We start from the raw sequence: 27,838 nt of genomic DNA on the forward strand, positions 1-27,838 counted from the left end.
ACGTGAAATCTTGCCAGAAGGCTTGATTTTAATTATGTGTGTATATACAAACGTCTTTTTTAACATTCAACATATTTGGGGTTAATTCTAGAAAGCTGTTGTAGCTGATTTATAGAACACAATGATTTAGGCTCAGAAAGAGGAAATGGGGCAAATAATTTTAAATAGCATCTCTTTATCTACCCCCACCCAGAGCATCACAAAGGTTTTGTGTTTTTGTTTTTTAGCTAATGCCATAACTGAAACATGTGTTGAATTAAAAGTTGATACTTAAAGCAGGGATTAAGAAAAAGTCATGGCCAGGTGCGGTGGCTCACACCTGTAATCCTAGCATCTTGGGAGGCCACGGTGGGAGGATCACTTGAGGTCAGGAGTTCAAGACCAGCCTGAGCAAGAATGAGACCCCATCTCTACTAAAAATAGAAAAAATTAGCCCAGTGTGGTGGACGCTCCTGTAGTCCCAGCTACTTGGGAGGCTGAGGCAGGAGGATCTCTTGAGCCCAGGAGTCTGAGGTTGCTGTGAGCTAGAATGATGCCACCACACTCTACCCAGGGCAACAGAGCAAGACTCTGTCTCAAAAAAAAAAAAAAAAAAAAAAAAATCATACTTTGGATGGCTTTTAAGCACACTTGAATGCATTAGAACCTTCTCAAAAATGTTAATGAACATATCATACTCCTTTGGATGATACTTTAATTCGAATCTTGGTGAAATCAAGATTCTCTATTAAACAGCTCCATGGCAATTTTGGTGAGAGTACAGTTAAAGTCTGTACCAACTACTCTGTTGATTCTTAAGAAGGGGATTTTAGCACATTTACCTGTTTGGGCTGGAGAAACATTACAACAACTTGCTGCAAACTAAGAGAAAAAAAAAAACAATGAATGAAAACTGCAAATAGAAATCTAGTAAGGCAATTCTATCACGTAGGAAAACTCTTATTTCCCAAATGTTTTCTATGCTGACATTTTTTTTTTTCTCAAGATATGTTACCCGGTTCTTCCACATTCGAACAGTGTATGAAACTCAACTTAAGATGTATATGAATGGAGAAAAGATTTGTATGTCCAAAACCATCCATTTGCATGGAAGTCTTGTCATTGCATTGCTTTGCTTCATCTGACTTTGATCACCCACAGGCCACTGGCGGGCTGGGAGGTCCAGCTGCTCAGTGCTCCAACTCCTCCATGACTTCCATGACGATGGTCCGGGGGCCTGTGAGAATCAGGTTGCTCACTGTCCGGTAGTCTACATGCAACACATTGAGCCCATTGACAGAGACGACAAACTGACAGACCTAAAGGAAAGATGGAAAGACAGAGCATCTATTACAGCTCCTGATTTTTCACAGACCTTTAATAAAAATAGTGTAGAGCCCTAACTGGTAACTTCATTCTTAAAATATCCAACTGCACCCAGCTGACAACTCCAATTCAATAATTTCTAAGGAGGTACACTTTTTCTGGAAGGTAGTATAATAGAAAAAATATATATATTTGCTTTAGAATTTTACAAAATTAGGCTTAAATCCCAACTTAGAAACTTACTAGCTTAAGCCAGGTATTTAAATTTCTGAGCTTTATTTTCCTCAACTCTGAAATAGGAATGAATAGTAATAATAACAATACCTACCTTATAAGACTGTTGTAAGAATTAAATGAGGTAAAGCATATAAAGCTTCTACCACAGTGCTCCAAACTTGTACAGTGCTGAAGGCTGTTATTATTCCCATGGACTTAACATATACGGAGACCCTATGGCCCAGTGTTCCCTGAACAGTCCTCTTTTACAAAACCTATTGTTCCTGCATGATTATTAATAGTGCCTCCTTTCACTCGGCAAAGTACTCAGTTGAGATCATAAATTCCATACTTTCCCTACTTCTCATCCTTATAAAAAGGGCTGAGGTCAATGAAGGTTGGCTCTTCTCCTGAGTGAGTGTTGGTGAACCTGCGGTAGGAGAGACAATTCCAATACAACGAAAAGCATCATTCAGTTACTCAGTTATGAGCAGCCACTCTGGATGTGTTACAGTGAGCTTGATATGGAGCCACAGCTACTGCCCCAAATGGAGGCATTTCTTTTGAGGTTAATGTGGCACCAGAGGCTGGCACAAATTAACAGATGATCCATCTGTCATGTGCTTGAAGAGGTGGACATCGAACATGAGTGATTTATGTCACTCGTACAGAAAAATGGAGAGATACACAGGTGTCAGTGATAAGTACATCTAATTAACAAAGTCACCAAACAGAATATAAATATGTAGGCATATAGTAGGTACTTGTGGCAAGCAAAATAACTCCCCCACCCTCCAAAAATGTCCACGTCCTAATCCCTGGAACCTTGAATAGCTATCGTGGCAATAGGGAATCATGATTGCAGATGGAATTAGATTGCTAATTAGCTGACTTAAACATAGGGAGATCATCCTGGATCATCTAGCTGGGCCCAAAGTAATAGGGACTTTATAAGGGTCCTTCTAAAAAAGAGGTAAGAAGGTCAAAGACAGAAATAGGAGATTTGACAACAAAAATAAGAGGTTGGAATGATTCGAGGAAGAGGCCAGGAGCCAAGGAATGCAGGCAGCCTCTAGAAACTGAAAAAAGCAAGCACACAAGAAACATTCTCCCCTCACAACCTCCAGAAGGAATGTAGACCTGCTGACACCTTGATTTGAGGCTTCTGACCTCTAGACCTGTAAGGTAATAAATTTGTGCAGTTTTAAACCACAAGAATTTAATTTGTTACAGCAGTCATAGGGAATTAATGACAGACTCAATAAATATTCAGTGTTGAATGAATTGAATGACTAAATGTATAAGCAAAAAGTGTAATTAGGATTGAGCCTGAAGGCTTTCTTGCTCCTTATAAATTATCATTTTTCTTACTAGGCAAAAAAGAAAATAAAGCAGGGCAGGGTGGCTCACCCCTGTAATCCCAGCACTTTGGGAGGCCAAGGTGGGAGGATTGCTTGAGGCCAGAAGTTTGAGACCAGCCTGAGCAAGAGTGAGACCCCCATCTCTACAAAAAAATAAAAAAATTAGCTGGGCATGGTGGTGCACATCTGCAGTCCCAGGTACTTGAGAGGCTGAGGCAGGAGGATCACTTGAGCCCAGGATTTTGAGGTTGCAGTGAGCTATCACCAAGCCACTGCACTCTAGCCTGGGTGACAGAGAGAGACCCTGTCTCAAAAAGAAAAAAAAAAGTTATTAATGGACACATCTGCTCCCAATTATTAATTAATTAATTCAGTGTTGAGGACTCAACCGAAGAATGTGGAAAATACTAAAACACTTAGGAAACTGTTTCCTTTTATTTTTTTCTGAATGGGTGCTATCAATATAAACTTAAACACTGTAAGTCTAAAAATATCTATACACCATAATTGGAGAGTATTAAAAGGACAGCTCTGTAAATGCATAAAATAACCTGGAATTTGGAATCCAAAAATACAAATTTAAGTCTTAGGCCCCTTTGCTGGATGACCTTAACCAAGTCATTTCTCCTTTTCTGTGTCTCAATGATATAAATATGTCTTATTTATAAAACAAAGTTAGGTAAAAATGCCTGTCCTCACAGTTTCAAATTAGATAATCCATTTAAAACCTCTTGGCAAATAACAAGCACTACACCAGTGCTGGGTTCTATTAATTTCTTTCCCTTTAAAAATATCCACTTCCTTCACAATTACATGCAAAACAAAATGAAAAGTGGACAGAATAGTAGCAGAGTGATTATTTGTCAATAAACACTTGTTATCATAAACCTCAATATTTTCCACTCCTAACGTCCATTATTAGGTGTTTTCTCTACATAAGGGGATCACACAATCACTTTTTCTCCTTTCTTATTACCACAGATTTGTCCTCATGGATTCAGGGCACATCTTATACAAAATCAGCAGTTCTCAACCATGGTTGAGGTGGTAGTCATAATTGAGGTCACACTAGTAGGTCATAATCTATCCTGAACTAGGCCACAGCAATTTGCAAGACAAGTTAGCACTAATTTAATGTAGACATCAGCCTGTACTTTGTTTATTCTGCTGATGTAGAATTATGAGCCAAAGAATGAGAAGTATTTTGACTCCCCCTGACCCAGAGCTTTAGAATTTAGGCTCGGGCCCTTCTTTCCTCCAAGGGGATGACAGCCTTTTTGTGTTGCCAAACGAAAGGGCTGGAATTACCAGGGGAGCACCTGCCCCAGGTGACCCTTCTCAGGCTCCTGGAGATGAGATGTGTCTCTGTATCATGCAGAGATCACAATGCGGCATTGAGCGTTAACCACAAGTCTGTGTTGTCTGTCCCACATACTGCTTGTTTTAATTGACCAATGTTTAGAAATTAGAAAATCTTCGCATAAAAAAATCCACATTCTGGCCTCTTTGGGACAATCTGAAGATCTGATATCACCAGGTCTGGATGGCCACGTGACCATGCGTGAGTAGAGGCTGCCGTTTCTAAACGGGGCACATGCACTCTCCTATGACATAGTCCAGACAGCTTCCTACTTTTCTCATACCCGCATGACAGGCATGTGAGTTTGTGGTCCCTGATCTGGGGCTACCAGAGAGAAAGAGCTGAAGACAGGACAGATTGAATCTTCAAGAACTAAAGGACCCGAATGTTCATCAACCGATGAAAAGAGAAATAAAATTTGGTATGTTTACACAACGGAATATTATTCAGCAATAAACTGGAACAAACTACAAGCTATGACATGGATGAGCCTTGAAACCGGGATGCTAAGCGAAAGAAGCCAGTCACAATAGACCATATACTGTAAGAGCCCATTTGTATGAAATGTCCAGAATAGGCAAAGTCACAGACACAGAAAGTAGATTATTGGTTGTCTAGAGCTGGGAGCAGCGGCGGTGGGGTGGGGTGTAGATGTGATTGCTAAGGGGAACGGAATTTCTTTTAGGGGTGATGTGGTGGTGACTGTGGTGATGGTTACATAACGCGGTGAACATACTAAAAAACTACTGAATTGTACACTTTACATGGGTAAATTGTATGGTATGTGAACTGTATCTCCACAAAGCTTTTAGTAAACACAACCAAACAAAACAAAAGTGAAGGGAAGAGGGGCCTGATGCCAGCAGTGGGTAGATCCTGAAGACTGGAGGGAGAGGTTGCAGGGTTTGGTTCAAAGATGAGGTCCTGTGCACCTCTTGATTGTGGGGCGCCTAGAGGCTACCAAAGCCGGGATGGTGAAGGCTATGTGCTTGGGAGGATGAGCATTTGCTGACCATTACTCAGGAGCTAGCCCAGGTGCTCAGGGGTGGGAAAGGGGCAGCCAGCAGGGCCGGCTGACCAAGGACCAGTGGTCAGGGTCCTAACACTGGTGAGGGTCCATTTTACTGGATTGCCTATAAGCCCTCAGGTGGGGGCTGGGGTGGGGGTGGGGGATGGGCAAGGGGGCATCAAAATGATCTGATATTGCACCTGTCATCAACCTTGGTGAGTGGTGACTTGAACAGAAGTTAATTTTAGAAAAATAAAAAAGGAAGTCATTTACTGTTTTTGTGTTGTACATGTGCACACACACATTTCTCAAATGCCAAGGTTTGTGACTGATTTACTCTTTCATAAAATAAGGCTGATTCCAGGCTACCCTAGGCGTAAAGACAGTCTCACTCCCTTGTATTCCCACATGCTCTCCCAAGTGGCACCAGCAAGAGCGGGGCCAGAGCAAGAGCCCCGTGCATCGCTCGTATCCCACAATCCTTTATACCTGTGCGGCCCCTGAGCACGCCTCTGGGTGTATAGAGATCAGGTGAGGACCCTCTGTCACAGGGGTAATGGGGAAACAGACTAAGATCTGGTACCAACTAGCGTGCAGATAACTTAAAAAAAAATAAAGATTTAAATACCAGAGTCCTTGCCTTCATGAAGCTGACAATTTAGTTTAGGAGGCAGAGTATCACAGACAGGATCCTTTTCAAAATAGCAGGCCACTTCTCAAAAAATTCTGTCATTTATTGGAAACCCATTCTTTTCCAAGCATCAATCCATGACCTTTACATACGTAATCAAAAATCCTCCTCAAAGCCATGTGGTGACACATTTGTTGGGTTTTGGCCATCCAGCTGTCATTCCGCTACAATTGACTCGAATCATTTCTGAACATCACCTTTGTTCTACTGTGGGCAATCTGTATAGAATGCCAACCAAAATGTCCCCCACCCCATTCATGGGGTCACCTGACCCAAGCTTTGCCACTCAGTGCTCTCTCCCGGACCACCGACTCTGGAGCTGGGTAACACGAGAGCAAGTTCATTTGCTGTGGTCCCAGATCTGCCCTGGTTCCTGTCCGTTATCAAGCCTGGTTCTCTGGATCCGCCTTGATTCTTTTACATACTTGATATCCTTCCAATCAATGTATTTTTTTCTTATGATAGCTGGTTCTGTTACTGGCAACCCATGATCCTCAGTGCAATCTTTATGAACAAACTAAATGTCAGAGAGGTTAACTGATTTGCTCATGGTCACACCACCAAGTGCCACATGTGGAATTTGAACTCCACATGACTCCACAGCCCTACATATATGCAAATTTATAAAGCACAATATGTATATGCAAGCTATGAGGAATGCAGAGAATAATGGAAGACAAATGTTTTTTCTCTTTATCTTTTAAACAGCCCTAGGTCTACTCAAATATCTTATCGTGTTGATGTTTAGGCAGTTTTAACTTCATAAGGAGGCTTTTATTCAGTTAAAGTTGGGTTGCTTTTTGTGTTACTAAAAACCCTCAACAATATGTAAGCTTAGACACATTTCAAACTTTTTTCTTGAGTAAGGCAAAAAACAAAAATGCCTTCAAAACATTTATCGCGCTTATATTCAGGGGAGTATTTTTAGAGTTAGGCTGTTAGGAAAGACGTCATCTCTCCCTAAGTGGTATCAGCAACTGTTGTGGTTCCAGCAGTTCCAATGTCCTGTTACTAAAAAGGTACAAAATGATCTAGAAATGCAGGTATTACTATGTAACATATTGAGTTATAATGGACTTTCAATTAGCATCTACTGTACACTATGTTTTGCAAAACAACACACATTATGAGTAACCACAGGAAGCACACAGCCTGGGGGGAAATTACTTCTCCTCTATATTAAAAAGCACACAGACATGTGACTACCACTGAGTGGGCCACCTTTGGAACATATTACCTTCTGCTTGGGGCGGTGGGGGGTGCAGCGCTTATATGTCACCTACCGATGGTAATAAGAATTCAAGTGAGGTTGCAATGCATTTCTTCTACTTATAATTATCAGATCTGTTTTCAAAGACTGCATCGCAATTCTCTCATCTCCCCCCTTCTTAGAAAAGGGATCAATCAGCTCACATAGCTGCTCTATAACTCATCTCCCACAAGTAGTAGCCTGACATTCACATGAAGGTGTATGGAGCACATTCTCTTCAATGGAAAGGAAGAACAAAATCTTTACAAGTCATATTGAGCCTAGGCAAGCAATGCCTCTGAGCAAGTGGGCAGTGAAGAAAAGTTCTATGGACCAAAATTCGCCTTATAAGAGTTAACAGGAAGACGGAGGCAGGACTCAGCACGTTTTTGGGTGTGATCAGGTTGGGATAAATACCTAGGCTGAACTCCAGCCTTCCTCCTGATAGGAAGCCAAACCAACTAAAATGTTGCCTCTAATTCCTCTCCCTGCACCAGTAGGGATAGCAGATGTATGATGTATGATGATCCTCTGGACAGATTGAGTGCCCACGGGATTGTGCAATTGCACATTTGTTCTTATATGGCTGTAGTCCCACCACAATGATTCAATTGTTTCATCCAACGTGGGAGTGATGTTGGGAAGAAACGCTACACCTATGATTGCATAAGCGTCTTCTCACTGCTGTGGAAATCTGTATTCACTGAGAAACTAGCATCCCTGAAATTGCTGCATTTGCGTGAATGCCACTCTGACTTGTCTGTACCTTTTTCTTTCTGATTTTGAAGGATAAAAAAAGAATTTAAGGGGAAGGCTGCTTCAGACTGCCCCTGAAAACATTTAGCAAGATAGACACAGGAGTCAGAAGGAAGAGAAAGGTAAGATAGATACAAATAGATGTAGAAAATAATCAGGAAGAGCTGAGTCCTATTTAGCAGGGCAAGGAAGCCTGCCCAATGAAGTGATACAGAAAGCAGAAACAAGATGTTAAATAGCAAACCACTATTAAAATTCTCAATCAAGTAGAACACTCAGATGTGTTCTAGAGATCAACCTGATCCGGCTCTCTGCAAATCCCTACCAGGTATCCAGCTCAACTTCTCCTGAATACTTCCTATGCCAGGAAATGCACCACTTAATGAAGAAGCCTTTTGGGGGAGGGGGGTAGTTGCATGTTAGAAGTTCTAGCAATGCATTCAGTCAACATTATTTAAGCCATTTTCACTGCTCAGTTGCTTAAGTGAAAAACACACCCAAATATAAAAGAGTGGCTCTCAAACTGTAGTGTAAATATGAATCAACTTTGGGAGCTTGTTGGAAGCGTGAATTCTCATATCCAACTCACAACCTACCAAATCAGACTCTCTGGGGGTGCACCCCAAGAATGCATTTTCATTGAGCATATTAGGTGATTTTGATATAGCACTATGTTGAGAAACAGTGCTGTAGAATATATTCCAGGATTTTTTCTATTATAAGTCAGCTTAAATGCTCATTCCGTACCTGTTAGTATTATAATAGTGAATTCTTTGACTATACGCTTTAACAGCTTCATTAAGAGAGAGGCTGACATTTCAGTTTTTATTAAAATTATTACTTGCCTGAAGTCTTTAAATTTTAGAGTCAAATTTTGCTATCTTTTAGACTTCACCAATAATAATAATGTATAAAATGTGTAAGTGTAGAGCTATTATCAGAGATAATATCCAAGTTGCCCAAAATACAATACTGAAAACAACAAAACCTGCTGGCACATTAGGCCACACATACCTTTAAAGCTATTTGTGAGCCCAGCATCATCTCTCAGCTATTGATGGGCAAATTATCAATAATACCATGATCAGACTGACTGAGAATAAGGCTTAAGGCTTTTTGACAGCCAAAACACCAAAGACGAGAAGGCTGAGAGTGAACTGAGCAACAAAAGTCATGAGTAGATTAAGAAATATTCAAAAACTGTTGAAAGTTAGAGTTTAGAAAGAAAAGTTATATGTTGATTGCTCCTATTTCTTTAAACATTGCTCCAAATCATACATCTGGTTTTCATAATATGATATTAAAGACAGTGCAAGCAATGGCATACACATTTACATAAAGCACTATCTTCTCACGGATGGTGTGGTGTTTCTCCTCTCTGTTACCTACCCCTGCGGAAGCATAGTCATTCGGTCCGTGTCTTAGTCTGTTTGGGGTGCTACAACAAATGCCATAAACTGAGTAGCTGACAAACAATAAATATTTATTTCTCTCATTTTGGGAGGCTGGAAAGTCCAAGTTCAAGGCACCTGCAGAAGGAGGTGTCTGGTGAAAACCTGCTTCCTTCTAAACCGCAATTTCTAAGTCCTCATGTTGCAGAAGAGGCGAGGGGGTCTCTTTTTGGCTGCTTTTATGAGAGCAGTGATCCCATTCATGAGGGCTCTGCCCCTGTGACCTAATCGTTTCCCAAAGGCCCCACCTCTTAATACCATCACCTTGGGGGTTAGGGTCTGAGCATCTGAATTCTGGGGGGACACAAACCTTCAGACCATAGCAGTCCCTATCCGCAGACCAATTCTTAGGTCACAACTTGCCAGTCGGCAGGGGCAGTGCTGTGACACCTATTAAGAACAACTAACATTTTTCCAAAGCTCTTTACATGTGCAATTTCATTTTAAGATTCCCAACACACTCTATGAGTCAGGGATTATTTTTATTCCCATTTCACAATCGAGGGTATGGATTCAGAGAAGTAAAGTAACTGGCCCAGGTCTATGAAGGTAGTAAGTGGTGAAGCCAGAATTCTGACTCCAAACTTGGATGCTTAAGCCCTAGACTACCCTACCTACTGGGTAATGAATGGGTAACCAGCTCCCGTAAGCTTGGCAGAGACACCACATGGATGAATACCCCGACCTGGTGTCTAAGCACCTCTTACACATGCTGGATTTCTCAGTACCGCATTTGATTTTTCCTTCTACCATCCCTGAAAATGGAATAATGCTCACTTGATGAACATCATTATCACCACCATCATCATCACCATCATCTTTATCCAGGGAAGAAAATGACGGGGAAAGGGAAGGGGGAATTTTTTACAGTTTTAAAAATAACGCATGCTTCTCTTTACATCTGGGCCAGATCTGACAGAGGTATCTGTTGTCTTATCTTCAACCAGAGTTCAAATAACACACAACCATGTTTATTATAACCTGGAGGAGAAGGAGGAAGGTCCCTCTCACTGTTGATACTTCCTCTCTTCTGCGGGAATGACACCAGGAAATAATAACGAGGTGAAGATTAATGATTCTGGATGAAGAGTTCAAGATTCCAGGAGGAACAACAGAACACGAATGCAAGGTGTGTAATTACCCCGGTAACAATGCTGCATGTAATTCAGCCAGCAAGCGCCCATCGCACGCCACTTGTCACGGTGATTGATTACATTACCTAATCTCTGCCTTTAATAAGCATTACCAATTCCACTCACATTCCTTTTTTTTGTTGTTTTTGCAATCTTCATAATAGAAACAGGACAACAGAAGATTACATGAATATACCATCTGTCTTCTGTAGGTGGGTGAGAAATTGGCATCAGGTGATCCACATCACATGGATATTACCACGCTCAGTGAAGGGCACCCTTCACTTGCCTGTAAAGTTTGGCTTATCCTCAGCAAAAATGAATTCCCTAAGAAGTTTATCTCCAGAGATATTCTCATTCTCTTCTTCCTTCCTCCCTCCCCAATAAAGGGGTAAAGATAAGTGTAGGGTAATGAAAAAAAACACTGGACCAGGAGTCCGGAGATAAGTTCCAGCTCAGCTCTGCACTCTATAAACGGAGTCATGCTACTTCTCTTCTCTAAGCATTAGTTCTCCATCTGATAAGTTGAGTGGGAAAAAGTTATATTTATTAGGAACTTTAAAGTATGTTTTGATTCTAAAATTCTATGTGAAAAAAAGAACTACTTATTAGTGATTGAACAACATATTTCCTTTTTTTTTTTCTTGTGAGAGATGGGGGTCTTGCTCTGTTGCCCAGGCTGTAGTGCAATGGCGCAATCATAGCTCACTGCAACCTCAAACTCCTGGGCTAAAGCGATCCTCCTGCCTCAGCCTCTTCAGTAGCTGAGACTACAGGTGTGCACCATCAAGTCTGGCTAATTATTTATTTATTTATTTATTTATTTTTGCTATATTGTCCAGGCTGGTCTTGAACTCCTGGCCTCAGGCAAATCTCCCACCTCAGCCCCTTGAGTAGCTGGGATTGCAGGTGCGGGCCACTGCACTCTTCTCATATTTACTATTAACAACAATTTCAGTTTACTGATTTCTTATATGCCAAGAACTAGGCCAGGTATTTGCTTATATTAAATTTGTAAAGGAAGCTGGGCACAGTGGCTCACACCTGTAATCCTAGTACTCTGGGAGGCCAAGGACGGAGGCTCACTTGAGTCCAGGAGTTCAAGACCAGCCTGAGCAAGAGCAAGACCCCATCTCTATAAAAAACAGAAAAATTAGCTAGGCATGGTGGTGTGTGTCTGTAGTACCAGCTACTTGGGAGGCTGAGGTAGGAGAATCACTTGAGCCCAGGAGGTTGCAGTGATCTATGATGACGCCACTACACTCTAGCCCAGGCGACAGAGTAAGACTCCATTTCAAAAAAAAAAAAAAAAAATTATAAAAGAAACATTCTTCTTCGTAGATATATAAACTTAGATTAAGAACAGTACAAATGGAAGAACATAAGATGAAGAATCTCTCATGCACTTATGTGTGTTAGGTGTATGAACAAACAAAAAAACCTGAAGGACATGTATATTATAAAGGTATATTCCATTAAGACAGTGTAGTATTGGTATAGACAGATGAATATACCAGAATTGAAAGTCCAGAAACTAACCTCCACACATGGACACTTGACTTATGATAAAGGCAGTACTGCAGGAAAAAAGGACATTTTGTAATAATAAAAGGTTCACTCCATCAAGAAGATATAAAAATTGAAAACATATATGCACCTAACAAAAGAGCCCTAAACTACATGAAGGAAAATTTATAGAATTTAAGGGATAAATAGACAATTTGGCATTAATAGTTGAGACCATTTGGACCCATTTTCAATAAAAGATAAAACAAATAGGCAAAAGATCACTCTAGATATACGTAATATATACACATACCTATGACCAGCAATTCTATTCCCAGATATATACTCAATACTATGAGTACAATATGATTAATTTACATAAAGTTCAAAAGTACACAACTAATATAGGGTCTTAGAATTCCTTGTTAGTGGTTACACTAGCAATTCACTTTGTAATAAATGGAATTGTTTTTAAATAATTTGTACATTTTCTGGCCGGACGCGGTGGCTCATGCCTGTAATCCTAGCTCTCTGGGAGGCCGAGGCGGGCGGATTGTTTGAGCTCAGGAGTTCGAAACCAGCCTGAGCAAGAGCGAGACCCCGTCTCTACTAAAAACAGAGAGAAATTAATTGGACAACTAAAAATATATAGAAAAAAAAATTAGCCGGGCATGGTGGCACATGCCTGTAGTCCCAGCTATTCGGGAGGCTGAGGCAGGAGGATCGCTTGAGCCCAGGAGTTTGAGGTTGCTGTGAGCGAGGATGACGCCACGGCACTCTAGCCCGGGCAACACAGTGAGACTCTGTCTCAAAAAATAAAAATAAAAAAAAAAAAATAATTTGTACATTTTCTAAATAGTTCAATAAAAAATTATTTTAACTCCCACCTTTACAATTTATTAGTTGTATGACTTTGGGCAAGTTAAAAATTCTCTGAGTTATAATTTACTCATCTGTAAAATGAAGATCAAGTTTATAATGAGGATCAAGTCTGAGTGAGTACTAATCCTAGTGTTTAATACCAGTAAATGTCAAATAAATATTGGTTTTCCTCTTCCATCCTTCTTCCTGCACAATCCCTATTCCCCTAAACAGCCCACTGAATGCAGATTGCTAAAAGGGAGACAAATCATTGCATGGATCCATACCCAGAAAAGCCAGTTTGGGTTCTGGTTTAGGAAATGGAAATAGATGTTGAGTGATGGTGTTATTCATTCATATCAAAATTAAAATAAAATAAAAAAACAGTACAGGGCGGTGAGAGTGAATTTGCTCCAATCTAAGAGAACCCCACAAGGACAGAGAATCCAGAAGCCACTGTAAGCAACCAGCATAATTTTAAAGTAAACACTGAATTCCGTTAAGGAATCTCTGGTCCTGTCCGTAAGGTATTCACATTAACAAAGTTGCTTCAGAAATGAAACAGCTGTACAGTGTAACTAGACTCATGGATGATCCTTCACCAAAACGTCAGAGGCAAAAGTTTAGCCAAGATTTGCTACTAAGTAGGAATTCCTTACATATATAGAATGTTTTACATTTATAAAAACATTCAGATTCAGCAAGGATACTGCTTAGGAGTTTTGGATGCTGCTGTAATAAATAAGTTATGTGTTTGTGTCTAGTGCACACAGCCCTGACAACAGAACACTGTTCTTGGAAGAAAAAAAAAAGTAGAAGAAAAATTGCAGCTGTATGTTCAGCCCCATAAATCTCTCCGCCAAGTATGCGACTGGCTGGAGTGACTATGTGGGAAGAGGCAGAGATCCAGTTCTTGGACAAACACAGGATTTTCTCTCCAGAGAACTAGTCTTCCCCTAAGCTTTATGCATTTTAAGCATGCTATATGCCTATGTGGTATCCCCAGAGAACAGACTGTGCAATTAGCACTGAAAGAAGGCCAGCCATGTGTAAGAATGACTATCTTTCACAATAAAACAACAATAACCAAAGCAGCACTAAAGCATTTTTTTTTTTCAAATTGAGAAATTCAAAGTGCCTGCTGGTCTCACACAGCATCTGCCCCCTTCTAGCCCAAATCCACAAAAGGTCTGTTTCAGATCTAGGCTCACCCTTGATCTGCTCTGCTCAGCTGGGTGGCTCAATCACAGGCGGATTGTGGTGCACTTAGAGGAGGGGGAGGTTTGGGGAGCTCTGGTTCAGGCCACTGAACTTGGATTCCCAAAGTTAGGGCAAAAACTTGCCTTCCTGGGATTTTCTCTAGAGATGTGGATTAGGCTGAATAGAGGATCTGTGACCAGATCCGCTGGTCATCTGATCCATCTGAATAGATGGCTCGTGTCAGCTTCCCACAGGGGGCTCATGACTGCTCTAGGAACACTTCCGAGGTCTGCTTTGCACTAGGAACGGATCTGATGGTTCCCCAAGGTTAATAGCAGTGTTCAGTTGCTGAAAAGAAGCAACATATGCACATCATAACCACAAGATTCCACGGACTTCCTCTACTACTGAAGGCAAGGGACCTGTCAGCTGAGAGCAAATGCTCACTCTTACATTCCTAAACCCCCATACAAAACTTGTTTACACTGTGGGGATACAGGAATTTCCTCAGAATTCCCTGTAATTGCAAATGGGGTGGAGGGTGGGTTCCAACAGCAGGAGACACATTCTCAACACATACATCAACTCCCATGTAAGCATAGTCAACTCCCACACGAGCTTATGGCCAAGAGGAAAGAGGTTCCATAGGTCAGACTCCCTCCCTAATCCCAAATTCTTGCCTCCTTAAGAACCTCTTACCTGGATACTGTTTGGCCTTACAATGTTTATTATTAACTGCTTAACACCAAGAAATGACTATACTTTTTTCTGGATCATGTTAAAAATGCAAAATTAATATACCAAAGATTTCAAAAGACCAAGTACTAAATAAGGTGAGTATAGTAAGGTCATTTATCAAGCAACTGATTACATTATAACTTTGTTTTGGTAAATGCAATGCATTTTTTCATATATATTTCATTCATCAGGGGTGATCTAAGGTGTGTTGGTGACATTATCTAACCTCTAAGGGTGGGTCAATGTCTCCTTATTCTTCCTCCAAGGTGGCACTGCTTTGATCTGGGCTAAGAACAAAAAATACGTGTGTGTGTGTGTGTGTGTGTGTGTGTGCGTGTGCTTTGCAGAGACACATAGTAATGCCACTATCTTGCTAATGTTTTAGGGGGAAAAGTAAAAGGTTTATAACTAGGATTGGGAATGGAGCAACCACTTTTTGGGTGTGTTGGGATCTGGACTAAGAAACCTTCAGCAGCCTTTGCTGGATGCCGTCAGGGGAGGGAGCCAAGTAGCTGGTTTGTGCTTCAGAACTAGTACTGGACATATTCAGGACCAAGCAAGCTGTGGGCCAGGGAACGGAGTTGTCAATTAGGCTACTCAGGACTGTCTCAGTTCAAGAACTTAAGAATGCTTCACACTGACTTGGCTAAAGATTGGGAGAAAAGCCTTGTCTAACAATTAATATGCAGGTGAGGCCAGCATGCCACCTTGGTATCACCCTCAGACACCTAGCATATCAGTCAAAAAGAACTGTATGAATTTAGAGAATGGGGTCCCTCCAAATCTTTATTCCCAGAGAACATTTGATCTCTGGCAGAGTAGACAGTGTATTTTGCCAATATTAGCTAGATGGAAAACTGAGGACCAGAAAAGTAAAATAATTTCAACGCATTTGAATGGCACTATGACATAATGGAAAGACCAACGGCTCTGGAGCCAGGCAGACCAGGGCTGGTTTGGCTTCTGGCTCTGCCACTTCAGTTAGTTGCACAGTCAGAGGCTATGACTCAAACTCTTTCAGCCTCAACTTTAAAATATAGCTAATATCCAGCTCATTGGGTTGTGACAAAGATTAGAGGAGATAATACATATTAAGCAACTAGCATAGTGCCCAGCATAATGTGCAACAAAAATTGGTTCCTTTCTCTCTCCATCCTGTAGAGTATATACCAGACATTAAGTTGCATTAAGTGGTCTAGCCTCTAGGCTAGTTCCCACGTCTGTCAATGTTTACTTCAAATGCTAAACCACTAGATTCTGAGCCAGAACCAAACTCCTTTACTAAGACTAATGCAAGAATGTGATTAATTTATAGGCTAACGCTGGAAAACTGACTTCCATTCTGAACATTCAAAAATGCTTGCAGGAAAGTTTCCCAGGCAGCCAGACTCAGCTTGGCCATATTTCTTCTATCTCTTATAAAACAGCTGAAATAGTCCAGTTGTGTACACAACCAGGGTTTGCCATAACCAGTTCTTTTTAGAGGCTTAGAGAGAAAAGACTGAATAGAGGACTCTTATCTTAAATATTTCATCCATTTTGGGCCCCTGCCCCAAGGAGCCAGAGGAAGCAAGACATAGATAGTTTCCGCTTACAGAGACAACAGTGGAATCAACCTCACTCTAGAAGTATATAATACAATTCCATACCCAGCAGTACGTGTAAGGCACGATGCTCAGGGAAAGCTCTCTACTCTCCTTAGCAGGGCAGCCTCCCCTCCCCTTTAGTGGACAAATCACACACATTCTCCATTCTCCTCTTCCCTTCTGCACACTTCTACTGAGCACATTTCATGACTGGTTATTAGGAAGAACATGAATATAAATAAGAGGGTGGAGCTTTGTGGTGTCAGCTTGGCCAAGCTAGCACTACATTTCCCAGATTCCCTTTCTGGTACAGTTCCAGGTTCAAGTTGGTCACGAGAGAATTTTGCATATCTGAAAGGTAGAATTGATGCAGCAACCATTACTCAGGGCTGTTATGGTTAAATGCAGTAAGAAGCAGACACAGAATGCTGGAGGGTTCCAGCTGTCCTTGCCTTCCGCTGCTCCACATCCAATTTTTCTCCCCAACAGATGGCCCTACTGACCAAAAGTGGCTTCAAGACCCCCACCAGACAATGAGGCCATTGCCTGCCATAGCCTTCGTCAGGAGCTTCCCTCATGGTTCTACTCCAGAAACTTCAGAGATGGAAATTAGTATCACTCATCCAAGAATGAAGATTTGGAAACCATAAGCAAATGAGGTGCTTGCTGAGGGCTTGGGGAATATGGAATAAACATTAGAAAAAGGAAGTTATTAATACAGATGCAGAGATGCTGATGGATTACAACCTGTTCTCACTCTCCTCTGAAGTAGAGAGAAATGCAGAAGTGCTGCTAGCTTCTGACTTGTTCTCACTCTCCTCCACTCTGTTCAGCTCTTTGTCCCAATTGCCAGCGCTGCTAATGAGGAGAAACCTCGGGCTCACCACCAGACCCTTAAAAAGAACTGCAAAGATGGACTAGTTGCCTAGGCTTGAGACAGAGGATAAAAGAGCACGCACTCGAGTCACAGCGGTAGGAATCTAAGGGAGGTGTAAAAATGGAAGCTCAGTGCACAGGTGGTGTCGAAAATTCGAGCAGGGAAGCTGAGGAGACCAGAAGCTTTCGGTATCAAGCCTGGCTAACTAGATGAATAATGTGGCAAGGACAGAAACGGGAGAGGGGATTAACAGGAGAAGCAAGTTTAAGGCGAAGATGAGACTCGGAGACGTTAACATGTTGATAAGACATGCTGGCGCTGGTGTCCAGGATGAGATGGAACATGGCCGGGAGCTCTGCAGGAGTGTGCAGGGAGAGTCGGCTTTGGGAGTCGCTGACATAGAGGTGACAGAGGAAGCGGGAGTGGGGGGGATGGGCATGGAACCCTCACAGCCAAATGGGGCACCTAATTGTGTACAAACATATTTTTTAAACAGATTTTATTTTTAAGAACAGATTTAGGTTCCTAGCAACATTGAGAAGAAGGGACAGAGGTTTCCCATACACCTCTTGCCCCACACATGCACAGCCTCTCCCATTATCAACCTCCCCGTGAGGGGGATTTTTTTTTTTTTTTTTGACCCAGGGAAGATGTCCAAATATATTGTCACGTGAAAACAGCAGGTTACAAAACGTGTGCGTAACATGAGCCCGTTTTTATAAAAATATACATATTTAGCAAAGTAAAAGGACAAATGATATATATCAAAATATTAACAGTTATTTCAACACAGTAGGATGATTGCTGATTTTGTTTAACTACTCTCCCCCTTTTTTTCCTATTTGAATTTTCTATAATGGACATTATTTTTTAAATGAGGAATAGGAGGAGAGGGATTTACTAACCTCAGATGAGCCCAAATATGCTGCGAAAGGCTCCTTCTGGCAAAGTAAATGTTTCTGTTCAGCCTGTGTCTGGGAAATTGCTTCTACCTTACGAATTTGAGTGTCCTTCAAATATGATATTCACTCAAACTTCCTTTTAGGCAAGGAAGCAATTTTTGATATTAAAACTTAAAAAAAAAGCATAGACAAGAAAATACAAATTTTCACTTAAAAAAAGAAACAACCCAAGTACATACTACTAAATTATACAAAGTACATTAACTAAGTTTCGTTTATTGCAAAGATCAAGACTAGGAGCCGGAGGCTTCTATTTCATCCCATTCAAAGCCCTCACTCTGGCCTGCGTCTCATTCGCTCACCCATGCCAAAGGCCTGACATACAATGATGTCTGACGTTTCTTGGTTCCTATAGTAAAATAGGAACATTGACATTTCAATTAAAAAGGTAAAATAAGGACATTTACCATCAGACTATAAAATTCCTCTTCTGAAAGAGGATACTATCATACTTGAAGATATGCTTTGAAAAAAATCATATACCAAATGAAAGGGCACCATTTCAAGAGCACTGGGACTACATTAAACCTAGATGAATTCCAATACTCATAACAACGTAACTCAAAACCACATCTATCTAGTCTTAACAAAAGCTCTGATAACTAAAACTACGTTAACAGGCACAATGGACAGTGTAAACACTGTTAATGGGCACCAAGTTTCATAGGGTAGACAATACTTGCTTCTGCAGTCACACTTATTCAATTACGTTTTTTAAAAAATGGTGCTGCTTAAGCTATGAATGTTTTACCAAAAAAAAAAAAATGTTTTTTAATAAATATGGCAAATGCTAAAAATCTAGTTAGGTTATCATGCAAGATACATAACCAAGACAAACTCAAATTTATAATAAAGGCAACTTGCATTCAAAATGAACTCTACCCTTATATTTTATTAAAAGGGCAAACATCATGAATTAACCCAGCTGCTTACTTGAATTACAAAAGTAACATGATTCAATATGAAAATAAGAAACTGTCTACAAATCTCTGACAGTAATAAATTGCAATATACAATGCATACAGGAGTCATACAGAGCAACAAACTCTCGTACAAAACAAAAATATTTTAATACCTTTAAAATCCAAATTTTTCTTTAAAATCATTCATGAAAAGGATTCTCAAGTCAGAATTAACACCTCAATTAGTCAAGCATCAGGAAGCTACATTACAGCTATTAATGTACAAAGAGACATCTTTTCACCAGTCATTTCCTTCTGATGTCTCTGCTCCAGAATCATACAGACTCTCACTTCTCCACACTCTCCATTCCATTTCTTCAGATCATGAAAACTGAATTTGTTGAACACCAGAAATCTGTTGATATGATGTCGTGTAAACCATAACATTTTGTTGTTGACCATCTGTGGTTATTAAGCCAGCTGGTAACTGGTTAGTAAATGCCTCCTCTGTGAGCTCTTCGCTTAGCCCATCTGTAGCTGTGACTGCTCCACCAATTCCCTTCTCTCCTTTCATAGCCTCTCTGAATTTCTGAAGGTATAATTTCAGAGGTTCCACATAACTGTCGAAGCCTAAGGTAGACATGGCAAAGAGAATATCCTCTCCATTGATTGTTTTCCGTTTCTCTTGATGGCATCTTTCACTGGCTTCAGATGTTATAAAGCTGATGAACTCACTTACACATTCTTGAACACATTCTTTGGCATCTTTTGCAATCTTTCCTGTTTGAGGTATGGCATTTTTCATTATCCTAGCCACATTTGCAATTGGAAGATATATATCTTGTTCTCTAAAACTTTCTTTTGAACCATTTGTGTCTTCATGATCATTCATGCTGTCCTCAGTATCATCATGAGGCTGTATAACATAATGACTTCCTCCAATGTAGTCGGCAGAAATGCCTAGTTGAGAAGCATCTGTTGTAGAACTGACACCATCCATTGTCATGAAATACTGTCAGAACCGTGTTGTCAGTGGTGCTCAAGAACACCCGTCTAAAAAGGTGTCCAATCTTTGCTCTATTTCAACCTTGTTAGAGTACTCTGGGCGAGATTACGATTTGTGGGTGCTCTATAATTCTTTGTTCTCGGAGACTACCGTTCCTAAGGCCCTGCATATCCTCCCGCCTCCCACCACCGATGATTAAAACCTCAGTCCAATCCGAAAGGCTTCCTTCCCACACCTTCGGGGCAAGTCCAGGGACCGCAAGCCGCCAGATGGCTGCATTCTTTACGTGGAAACCAGGCTGCGGGGAAACCAAAGCCATTCCTTCCTCCCCACTCAGGTGCCCGGGGTGGCTCCGGCCCCACGGCCGTGTCCGGCCGACCTGTCAGTCCCCCGAGTGCGGAGCGGACGCCCCTGGCGCGCATCCCCCGACTCGCCGGGCCGACCTCGGGCCCCGCACCCAACGCCAGCCTCCCGCCCGGGGTGCGCCGGCAGACAAAGCGGCCAGGCCGGCGACGGCCCCGCGGGAGGGGGGCACCCCCCGGGGACCCGCGCGGTGGCCAAGGCCGAGGGGGCACAGCCGGGGCCGGGGGCAAGAGGCCCGGCCTGCGTTCCCTGGCCGGGTACTGAGGGACATGTTTGCTACAATTGATAAACCTGCACCGACACATCATTGTCACCCAGAGTCTACAGTTTACATTTGGGTTCACTCTTGGTATTGTACACTGTATGGTGTTGGGCAAAGGTATCGTGACATGTACCTACCATTATAGTACCAGACAGTAGCCTCACTGCCCTACAAATCCAAATAGGTATTTTTTTCCTAGTAATTTCTCTTTGTATGTATCCTCTTCCCACAAGATCAGAAACAAGTGAAGACAATGGACATTTGACTCTCTGCAGAGTTGGAGACACATAGGTCTGTGCTCCACAGATGGGCCCAGGGTTCCAGCTCACACAGACGTGGGGACCCCACGGTACGTGGCCACCCACAGCACCCCTGGGCTTACAACGATATGGTCTGTGCCTGGTCCTGATTGCTCTGGCTCTAGAAAGTGGAGCTTGATCTCATTATCCCAGCTGTGGGTACGTGCAGGCAGTTACCCCGCCCAGAAGGCAGTTAGTTAAGGCCCCGGTGGTTACACGCTGGCCACACGTGGCTATCACAAGCACAGCTTTCTCCTCGGAGGTGCTGAGGGAGCCCCCCACCTTATGCAGATGGCTGGCATTCCACTTTCTCCACCCCTGCAGTGAGCCCCATTTAAAACCCTGCTCTGTGAACTTTCCACCAGTCAGCACAAACTTCTGCCAAAACGAAGTGGATATGGGTCTAGGTATGAAAGCGGGGGTGGGAAGAATAAACATTTTCTCTTCAATGGAGAGAAATCCATACTTTAAAACTAAAGACCCAAAGCATATTTGAATTAACAAGATATTGATCTCCTTAAACTAGCCTTAAGTTTTCCTCAGGACAGTATGAAGGATAACTTCCTTTTCTTTAAAAAGCCTCTGTTTCTCCAAGAGAACAGGGCACAGTGGAACCTTATCAGGGTACAAGGCCACGGCTGTTTGCTGGCTGCCTCACTAGGTGCGGTACATGCAACAAGAGCTACGTTTTCCACTGGCCATCAGGCAGGCCAAGTTTCTTGAATGCCATATGGCACAGGTGTAATAATTGAAAGCAATCAAGATGAGTGCATGAGCGATATTTGGCTCTAAAAAACTGTTATTAAGATTTGGGGGCTGCTTTTTTGCTTGTTTTGTGCCGTGCAAAGTTTGACATCGAGTGGAGCTGATATATTTCCAAATGTGTGTATAACTGATACTCTGTAAGGAAATACCTCAGTGTCAAAAATACACCATCCAAATGCCTTATAATGTATTTCAAAAACAAACTGTGGCGCACTGCCTTGCATTTGAATTTGAGGCATGAAAATCAACATAGCCTTTTATCCAACAACATGACTAGATTATGTATGCACCATCACATCCACCATTTAAGTGGTCTGGAGCAGTAGCTGTCACTCTTGGCTATACATTAAAATCATTAGGGAGTTAATAGTCCTGATGTCTGGGCCTCGCCCCAGACCAACTGAGTCTGTATCTTTGGGTATTTTTTAGGAGTTTCCCAGGTGATTCTGATGCACAGTAAAAGTTGAGAAATCCTGGTCTGGGCATTCATTCAAGGATCTCTGTGTTCTTGTTTATGCTTGCTTGAAACAAGGGGATTATATTCAAGGCCAGTACCCCAAAATGGAATTCATGGCATGGGAAGAGCTGGAATTTACTCTTAACTTGGCTCTGAACAACTTACTTGGGTCTTCACTTTCTTATAGGCAAAGTGGAATTAGTAATACTTACCTCTATTTCAAAAACTTGTAAGAATACAATGAGAAATATAATATCCTCTAACACGTGTTTTACAAAAGCAAGGCATTATTACTATTATTATTATTAAAAACAGTTAAATATAATATAAACTTAAACAGTCCAGATCATATTAGGTATTGAAATGACTATGATAGCAGAAGTGGGACAAAGGAGGGATAGAAATAGTATAAATTGAATGCCTAATGGGCTGGGCACTGAAGTTGGTCTATTTCAAACATCTGATTTAAAAGCATGGTCAGGAGTGATGAGATCCTACTTCTGGCTATCTCATTTGACCCTGGATAAGTCATTTAACTTCTGTGGGCCTTACTTTCCTTCCCTATAAAATGAGGAGGTTAGATTTGGGGGATTTTTATCCGGGGATCCACGGATAAGTTTCAGACAATCCACGAACAAGATTAAAATGGGCAAATGTGACACACACACACGCACACGTTTTTCCTGGAAATAGCTGTTATTGGATCCTCAAAGAGGCATATGACCCTCAAATAACATTACAAACCAGAGGAATCTTTCCAGCTCTAAGTTTATTATTATTGGTAGTGGAAACAATACTTTGGAAACTCAAAAGACATTTATGGGTGGATTTCAAACACATTTTTCACAAAACTATCTTTACCCCAATAGATTTTCATTTACAAAGCTTCTCAATGCAAAATTCTAGATAAGAGCCAAGAATAAAAACTGATCTAATGACCATTAAGCATTGTCAATGGCTTCCTTCACTTCCTAGAAGTCAAGTTGGTTTGAGGTGATCTCAAAAGACCAGCAAGTCCACCATGGCCCAGAGTGGTCCTGTGAGATTCAGGACATAAGTGGGTCCCTGCCAGCCTGGCGGCCTTTTGTAGATTCTGACCTCTCATTTCACAGTGGTGCTGGTGGAAGGGGTATGTTTGTACATGAGGACTGGAGGACAGATGGGGAAGAAAATGCAGTCTGAGGGCAAAGGAGGCCAAGTCTAAATGTGGGACACTGCCAGAATAAGAACTTGAACCAGTGTCAGATAAAACCACAAAATAAGGAAAAACCAGATACTACAGCACTGAGTGGAACGGGTGTCTGATGATCCTCAGTACCCTTGAAGTGATCATGGAACACAATTCCAGCCAATGAGATGTGGGCAAATATGTTATGAAGGGTTTCCATCTGCCTTATTGCAGAAATTTATTTCTCATAATTCTAAAGGCTGAGAAGTCCAAGATCAAGGCATCAGCACATTTGGAGTCTGGTGAAAGCCCACTTTCTGGTTCATAGATAGCGCCTTCTAGCTGTGTCCTCACATGGTGGAAGGGGTGAGGTAGCCCTGTGGGGCTTCTTTCATAAGGACACTAATCCCATAAATGAGGGCTCCACCCTTATGACCTAAGCACCTTCCAAAGGCCCCACCTTTTAATACCTTCACAGTAGGGATTAGGTTTCTTTGTATTTTTTTATTTAAAAAATTTTTTTAGAGACAAGGTCTCGCTCTATCACCCAGGCTGGAGTACAGTGGCACGATCATAGCTCACTGTAACTTCCAACTCCTGGGCTCCAGTGATCCTCCCACCTCAGTCTCCCATAGAGCTGGGATTACAGGTGTGAGCCACTGTACCCCCTGGGATTAGGTTTCAATACATGAATTTTGCAAGTGGGGGAGACACAAACATTCAGACCATAACACCATCCTAACTAAAAAGGAAGAGACATTTAAGGTGAAGTGTAAAACATAAGGAGCAACCTAGCAAAAAGGCATGGGCCCTAGAATTCTAGGAGGAAGGAGCAGCAAGTGCAAAAGCCCCAAGGAGAGAAAGCTATCACTGGTTGCAGGGACTAGCAGGTGATAATGGAGGTGAGCAAGGAGGAGAGTGGCCAGGAGATAAGACCTGTAAAACATTTAGAGGGGTCAGATCAGGTAGTGCTGTTTGGGCCATGGTAAGGATACAGTGGGAAACTAATGAAGGATCTCAAGCAGGAGAGTGGCATGACCTCCTGATTTCCTTTGGTTGCTAGGCTGGGGAACGTATAATAAGTGTGCAGGAGTAGATGGAGTAGTTGTAAGGAGAATAGGTAGAGCCATAGTAGTACTGGTGAGAGATGACAGTGGTTTAGATTTGGAGAAATGAAGAAAAATACATACATTCAAGATAACATTTTGGAAGTATCTGGAACTAAAGGGAGAAGAGAAAAAAAGCAAAAGCATGATTTCTAGGTTTCTGGCTCTAGTAACTGGGTGGATCGCAATGATATTTACTGAGCTGGAAGAGACTGGAGGAGGAAGAGGAATGTGAAAAACAAAGCATTCAATCAACTCAACCTCCCTAATTCCTGTTCCAGGGATCTGCCCCTCTGCCAGATGAATGTTTTCCCATTTCGCCTTTTCATCATTTCACTTTCTCTCACAGGCTCTCCTTGGAGAACCATAAGCTGTAACTATAATACCAACAATATTTGATTTCATCTGGCAGAAAAATGGTTGAATTAAGAGATTCTGAAGCTAAAGGCAAAATGACAGACTCAACACATGACTTATAGTCTTCATCATGGAATTCTGAAAATGAATAAATGTTCAAACATGGAAAAATTTGTATCTGAGAACCCAAGTCTGTATGCAGTAACATTCTTGCCAAACACACATATCACCTGTTCATCATTAAATATTTGCCTTTAATTAATATATGCATGTATTAACATAGTTTGTAATTAAATATTTGTAAGTAATTAACATCTGTCTCATTGCTGGACCTGAAGCTCCCTGAGGGCAGGGACCTCACTGGCTTTGCTCACAACTGGAACGTTAGTGCCTGCCACAGTGTACCAGATGCAGCAGGTACTCAACAGATACTTGGTGAAGGGTGTTTGCGGTGTTTTTTCTGGTCAGTGATGGAAATTATTAGGTGTCCTGCAGCATCCATTGTCCCCTTCCCCTTTATTAATAGAACCCCTACTGTTTTTCTGGACACATGGCCACTCTATTAGTTTCCTAGGGCTATCGGAGCAAAGAACTAAAAACTGAATGACTTAACACAACAGATTTTTTTTCTTGTCTCACAGTTCTGGATGCTAGAAGTGTGAAATCAAGGTGTCAGCAGGGCTACACTCCCTTGAACGCTTTAGGGCAGAATCCTTTCTCGTGCCTTTTAGCGTGTGGGGTTTGCTGGCAATCCTTGGCATTCCTTGACTTGCAGATGCATTGCTGTGGTTGCATGGGCACCTCCTCCCTGTGCATCTTACATTGGTTTTTTTCTGGTATATGTCTGTCCCTAGCTCCAATTTCCCCTTCTGATAAGGACACCAATCATACTATATTAGGGCCCATCCTAATGACCTTACCTTCACTTGACTACCTCGGTAAAGCCCCTATTTCCAAATAGAGTCACATTCCAAGGTACTGGGGGTAGACAAGGGGCCCAATCCAATCCACAAGAGCCACTCTGAATAAAGTCTACATTTCCCAGATTCCCTCGCGTCTAAGTGTAGCTATATGTGTGTCTGTTCTAGCCAATGGCATGTAAAAGAAGTATGTGAAACTTCCAGGAAGTGTCTTTAAAGGAGGGATAGTGCCCTCTGCTTCCCTTCTTCCTTTCTGGTGTCTGGAGTGCTAACCTAATCACTACAGTTCCAGTCGCTGTCTTACACCGTGAAGTAACTTTGGGAATGGAAGCCAAGCAAAGTGAAAAAAGAAAATAGGTGATTGAGACCACGGAGCACCGAGACACATCTCTGCCCTGGACTGCTTTCCGTCTTGCTTATAACGTAAAAAACAAACAAACAAACAAAAAACCCAGAAAAACTAGCCTTAACCACTATTTTGAAGAATTTATGTCACTTACAAATGAAGCTAATTGTAACTGATAATACAGTCCAAAACTGCAAAATCTCTAAGTCACATCCCAGCAGATACAGTAAAGACATTACCATGTTGTTTGTTACCTCCCAAGATACTTAGATTGGTCATTGCTATGAACTGAATTCTGGGTTCTCCTGTCCCAAATCCATATGTTGAAATCTTAACCCTCAATGCAACTATATTTGGAGTAAGGAAGTAATTAAAGTTAATGAGGTTACAAAGGTGAGGCCCTACGGGATTAGTGGCCTTATGAAAAGAGACGCGAGGGAGCTCACTGTCTCTATCAGCCACGTAAGGACACAGTGAGGAAGCGGCCATCTGCAAGCCAGAGGAAGGCCCTCATCAGAACCTGACCATGCTGCACCTTGATCTCAGACTTCCCACCCTCCAGAACTGGGAGAAAATCAATTTCTGTTGTTTATGCCACCTAATCTGTGGTCATTGGTTATGACGGTCCTAACCAACAGTCGTGGATACATTCACGAGTATGTCTTTGAAAAAAGGTGTCTAGCCTGGGTTGGGTCAGCTTTGAATCTCTTCCAAGGTGCAGGTCAGTCTAGGGCAGTTCCTGACTTTACACTTGGAGGTAGTTTTAGGATTTATCTGGTTTCGAAGAATCCTCCAAAGAGGTAACGGATTGGGCCTCACGCTAGCTATCTGGGTGTGACCTGGAAAAACAGAGTAACTGACTATCTACCGTGGCCTTAGGGGTCCCAGGGCTGCCTGTTTCTCAGCACTTGCCCTTCTTCCTGTCTCCAAGACCCAGCACAAAGAAAGTCAGCACTAAAACCCACGGCAGACCAATTTAGGAGCAGCACATGATTGTACCAAGACATTTCAAAAACTCACCATCTATTGGCTTTATAAAAGAAGACTTTTTCTACAATTGTGAATACAAATACTTAGTTTCAGTGAAATGTTAAACAAGCTTAGCAGTAAGCAAAAATGAACCCACTGATATGAGGGTAGTCGTCAGGAGGCTGGAACCTGTAATAGCAGCATTAGCTGATTCTAAGACGCACATTTGAACTCTGAAATCAGGACACATCTTACAATCCAAGCATCTTATATTTGATGAAGTATGTTAGATGATGCTCACTGAGTGTCCACCATGTGATGGGCATGGGCTTGGTGCTTCATGCACATTTTTTTATTTATCCTCATGGTTACACCATGAAACAATCATCACTGTCATTTCAAGATGAGAAACCGAGATTTCGCTTTTCTAAGGCTAGAAAGAATTGGAATAGTGTGCTGCCATAGGGCAGAAACGTGATCACAAAGGACCTCTCCCCATGACTGCCCCTTTCTGCTCTTGTTTTGTTACTTTGTTTTCTTTATAAATATAACTGTATTTAAGCCAGAAGACTCATGATAACACAATATTTATAATAAGCAATATAATAAATGACACCTACAAATATTTACTGTTTATTATGAACCAGCTACTGGGCT

General features: G+C 41.7%; 2 protein-coding genes across 3 annotated transcripts in view; both read right to left on the reverse strand.

Annotated features, from left to right (window-relative positions):
* Positions 1-814: 814 nt before the first annotated feature.
* Positions 815-27,838, reverse strand: part of DEPTOR (DEP domain containing MTOR-interacting protein) — a 153,292-nt gene continuing 126,268 nt past the window's right edge. Inside the window, exon 7 of one of the 2 annotated variants that reach the window (XM_012646565.1) lies at positions 815-1,298. In XM_012646565.1, coding sequence (XP_012502019.1) covers positions 1,170-1,298 — 129 coding nt within the window. In that variant the 3' untranslated portion in view covers positions 815-1,169. The remainder of the gene's footprint in view (positions 1,299-27,838) is intronic. The other variant, XM_012646564.1, reaches the window with a different exon arrangement.
* On the reverse strand, positions 19,005-20,246 carry LOC105812179 (nuclear transcription factor Y subunit beta). Its single transcript, XM_012646566.1, has one exon. The coding sequence runs from the start codon at positions 20,167-20,169 to the stop codon at positions 19,546-19,548; it is 624 nt and encodes a 207-aa protein (XP_012502020.1). The 5' UTR covers positions 20,170-20,246; the 3' UTR covers positions 19,005-19,545.

This window comes from Propithecus coquereli, unplaced genomic scaffold (genome assembly GCF_000956105.1).
Source record: "Propithecus coquereli isolate 6110/MARCELLA unplaced genomic scaffold, Pcoq_1.0 Scaffold247, whole genome shotgun sequence".
NCBI classification, from domain to species: Eukaryota; Metazoa; Chordata; class Mammalia; order Primates; family Indriidae; genus Propithecus; species Propithecus coquereli.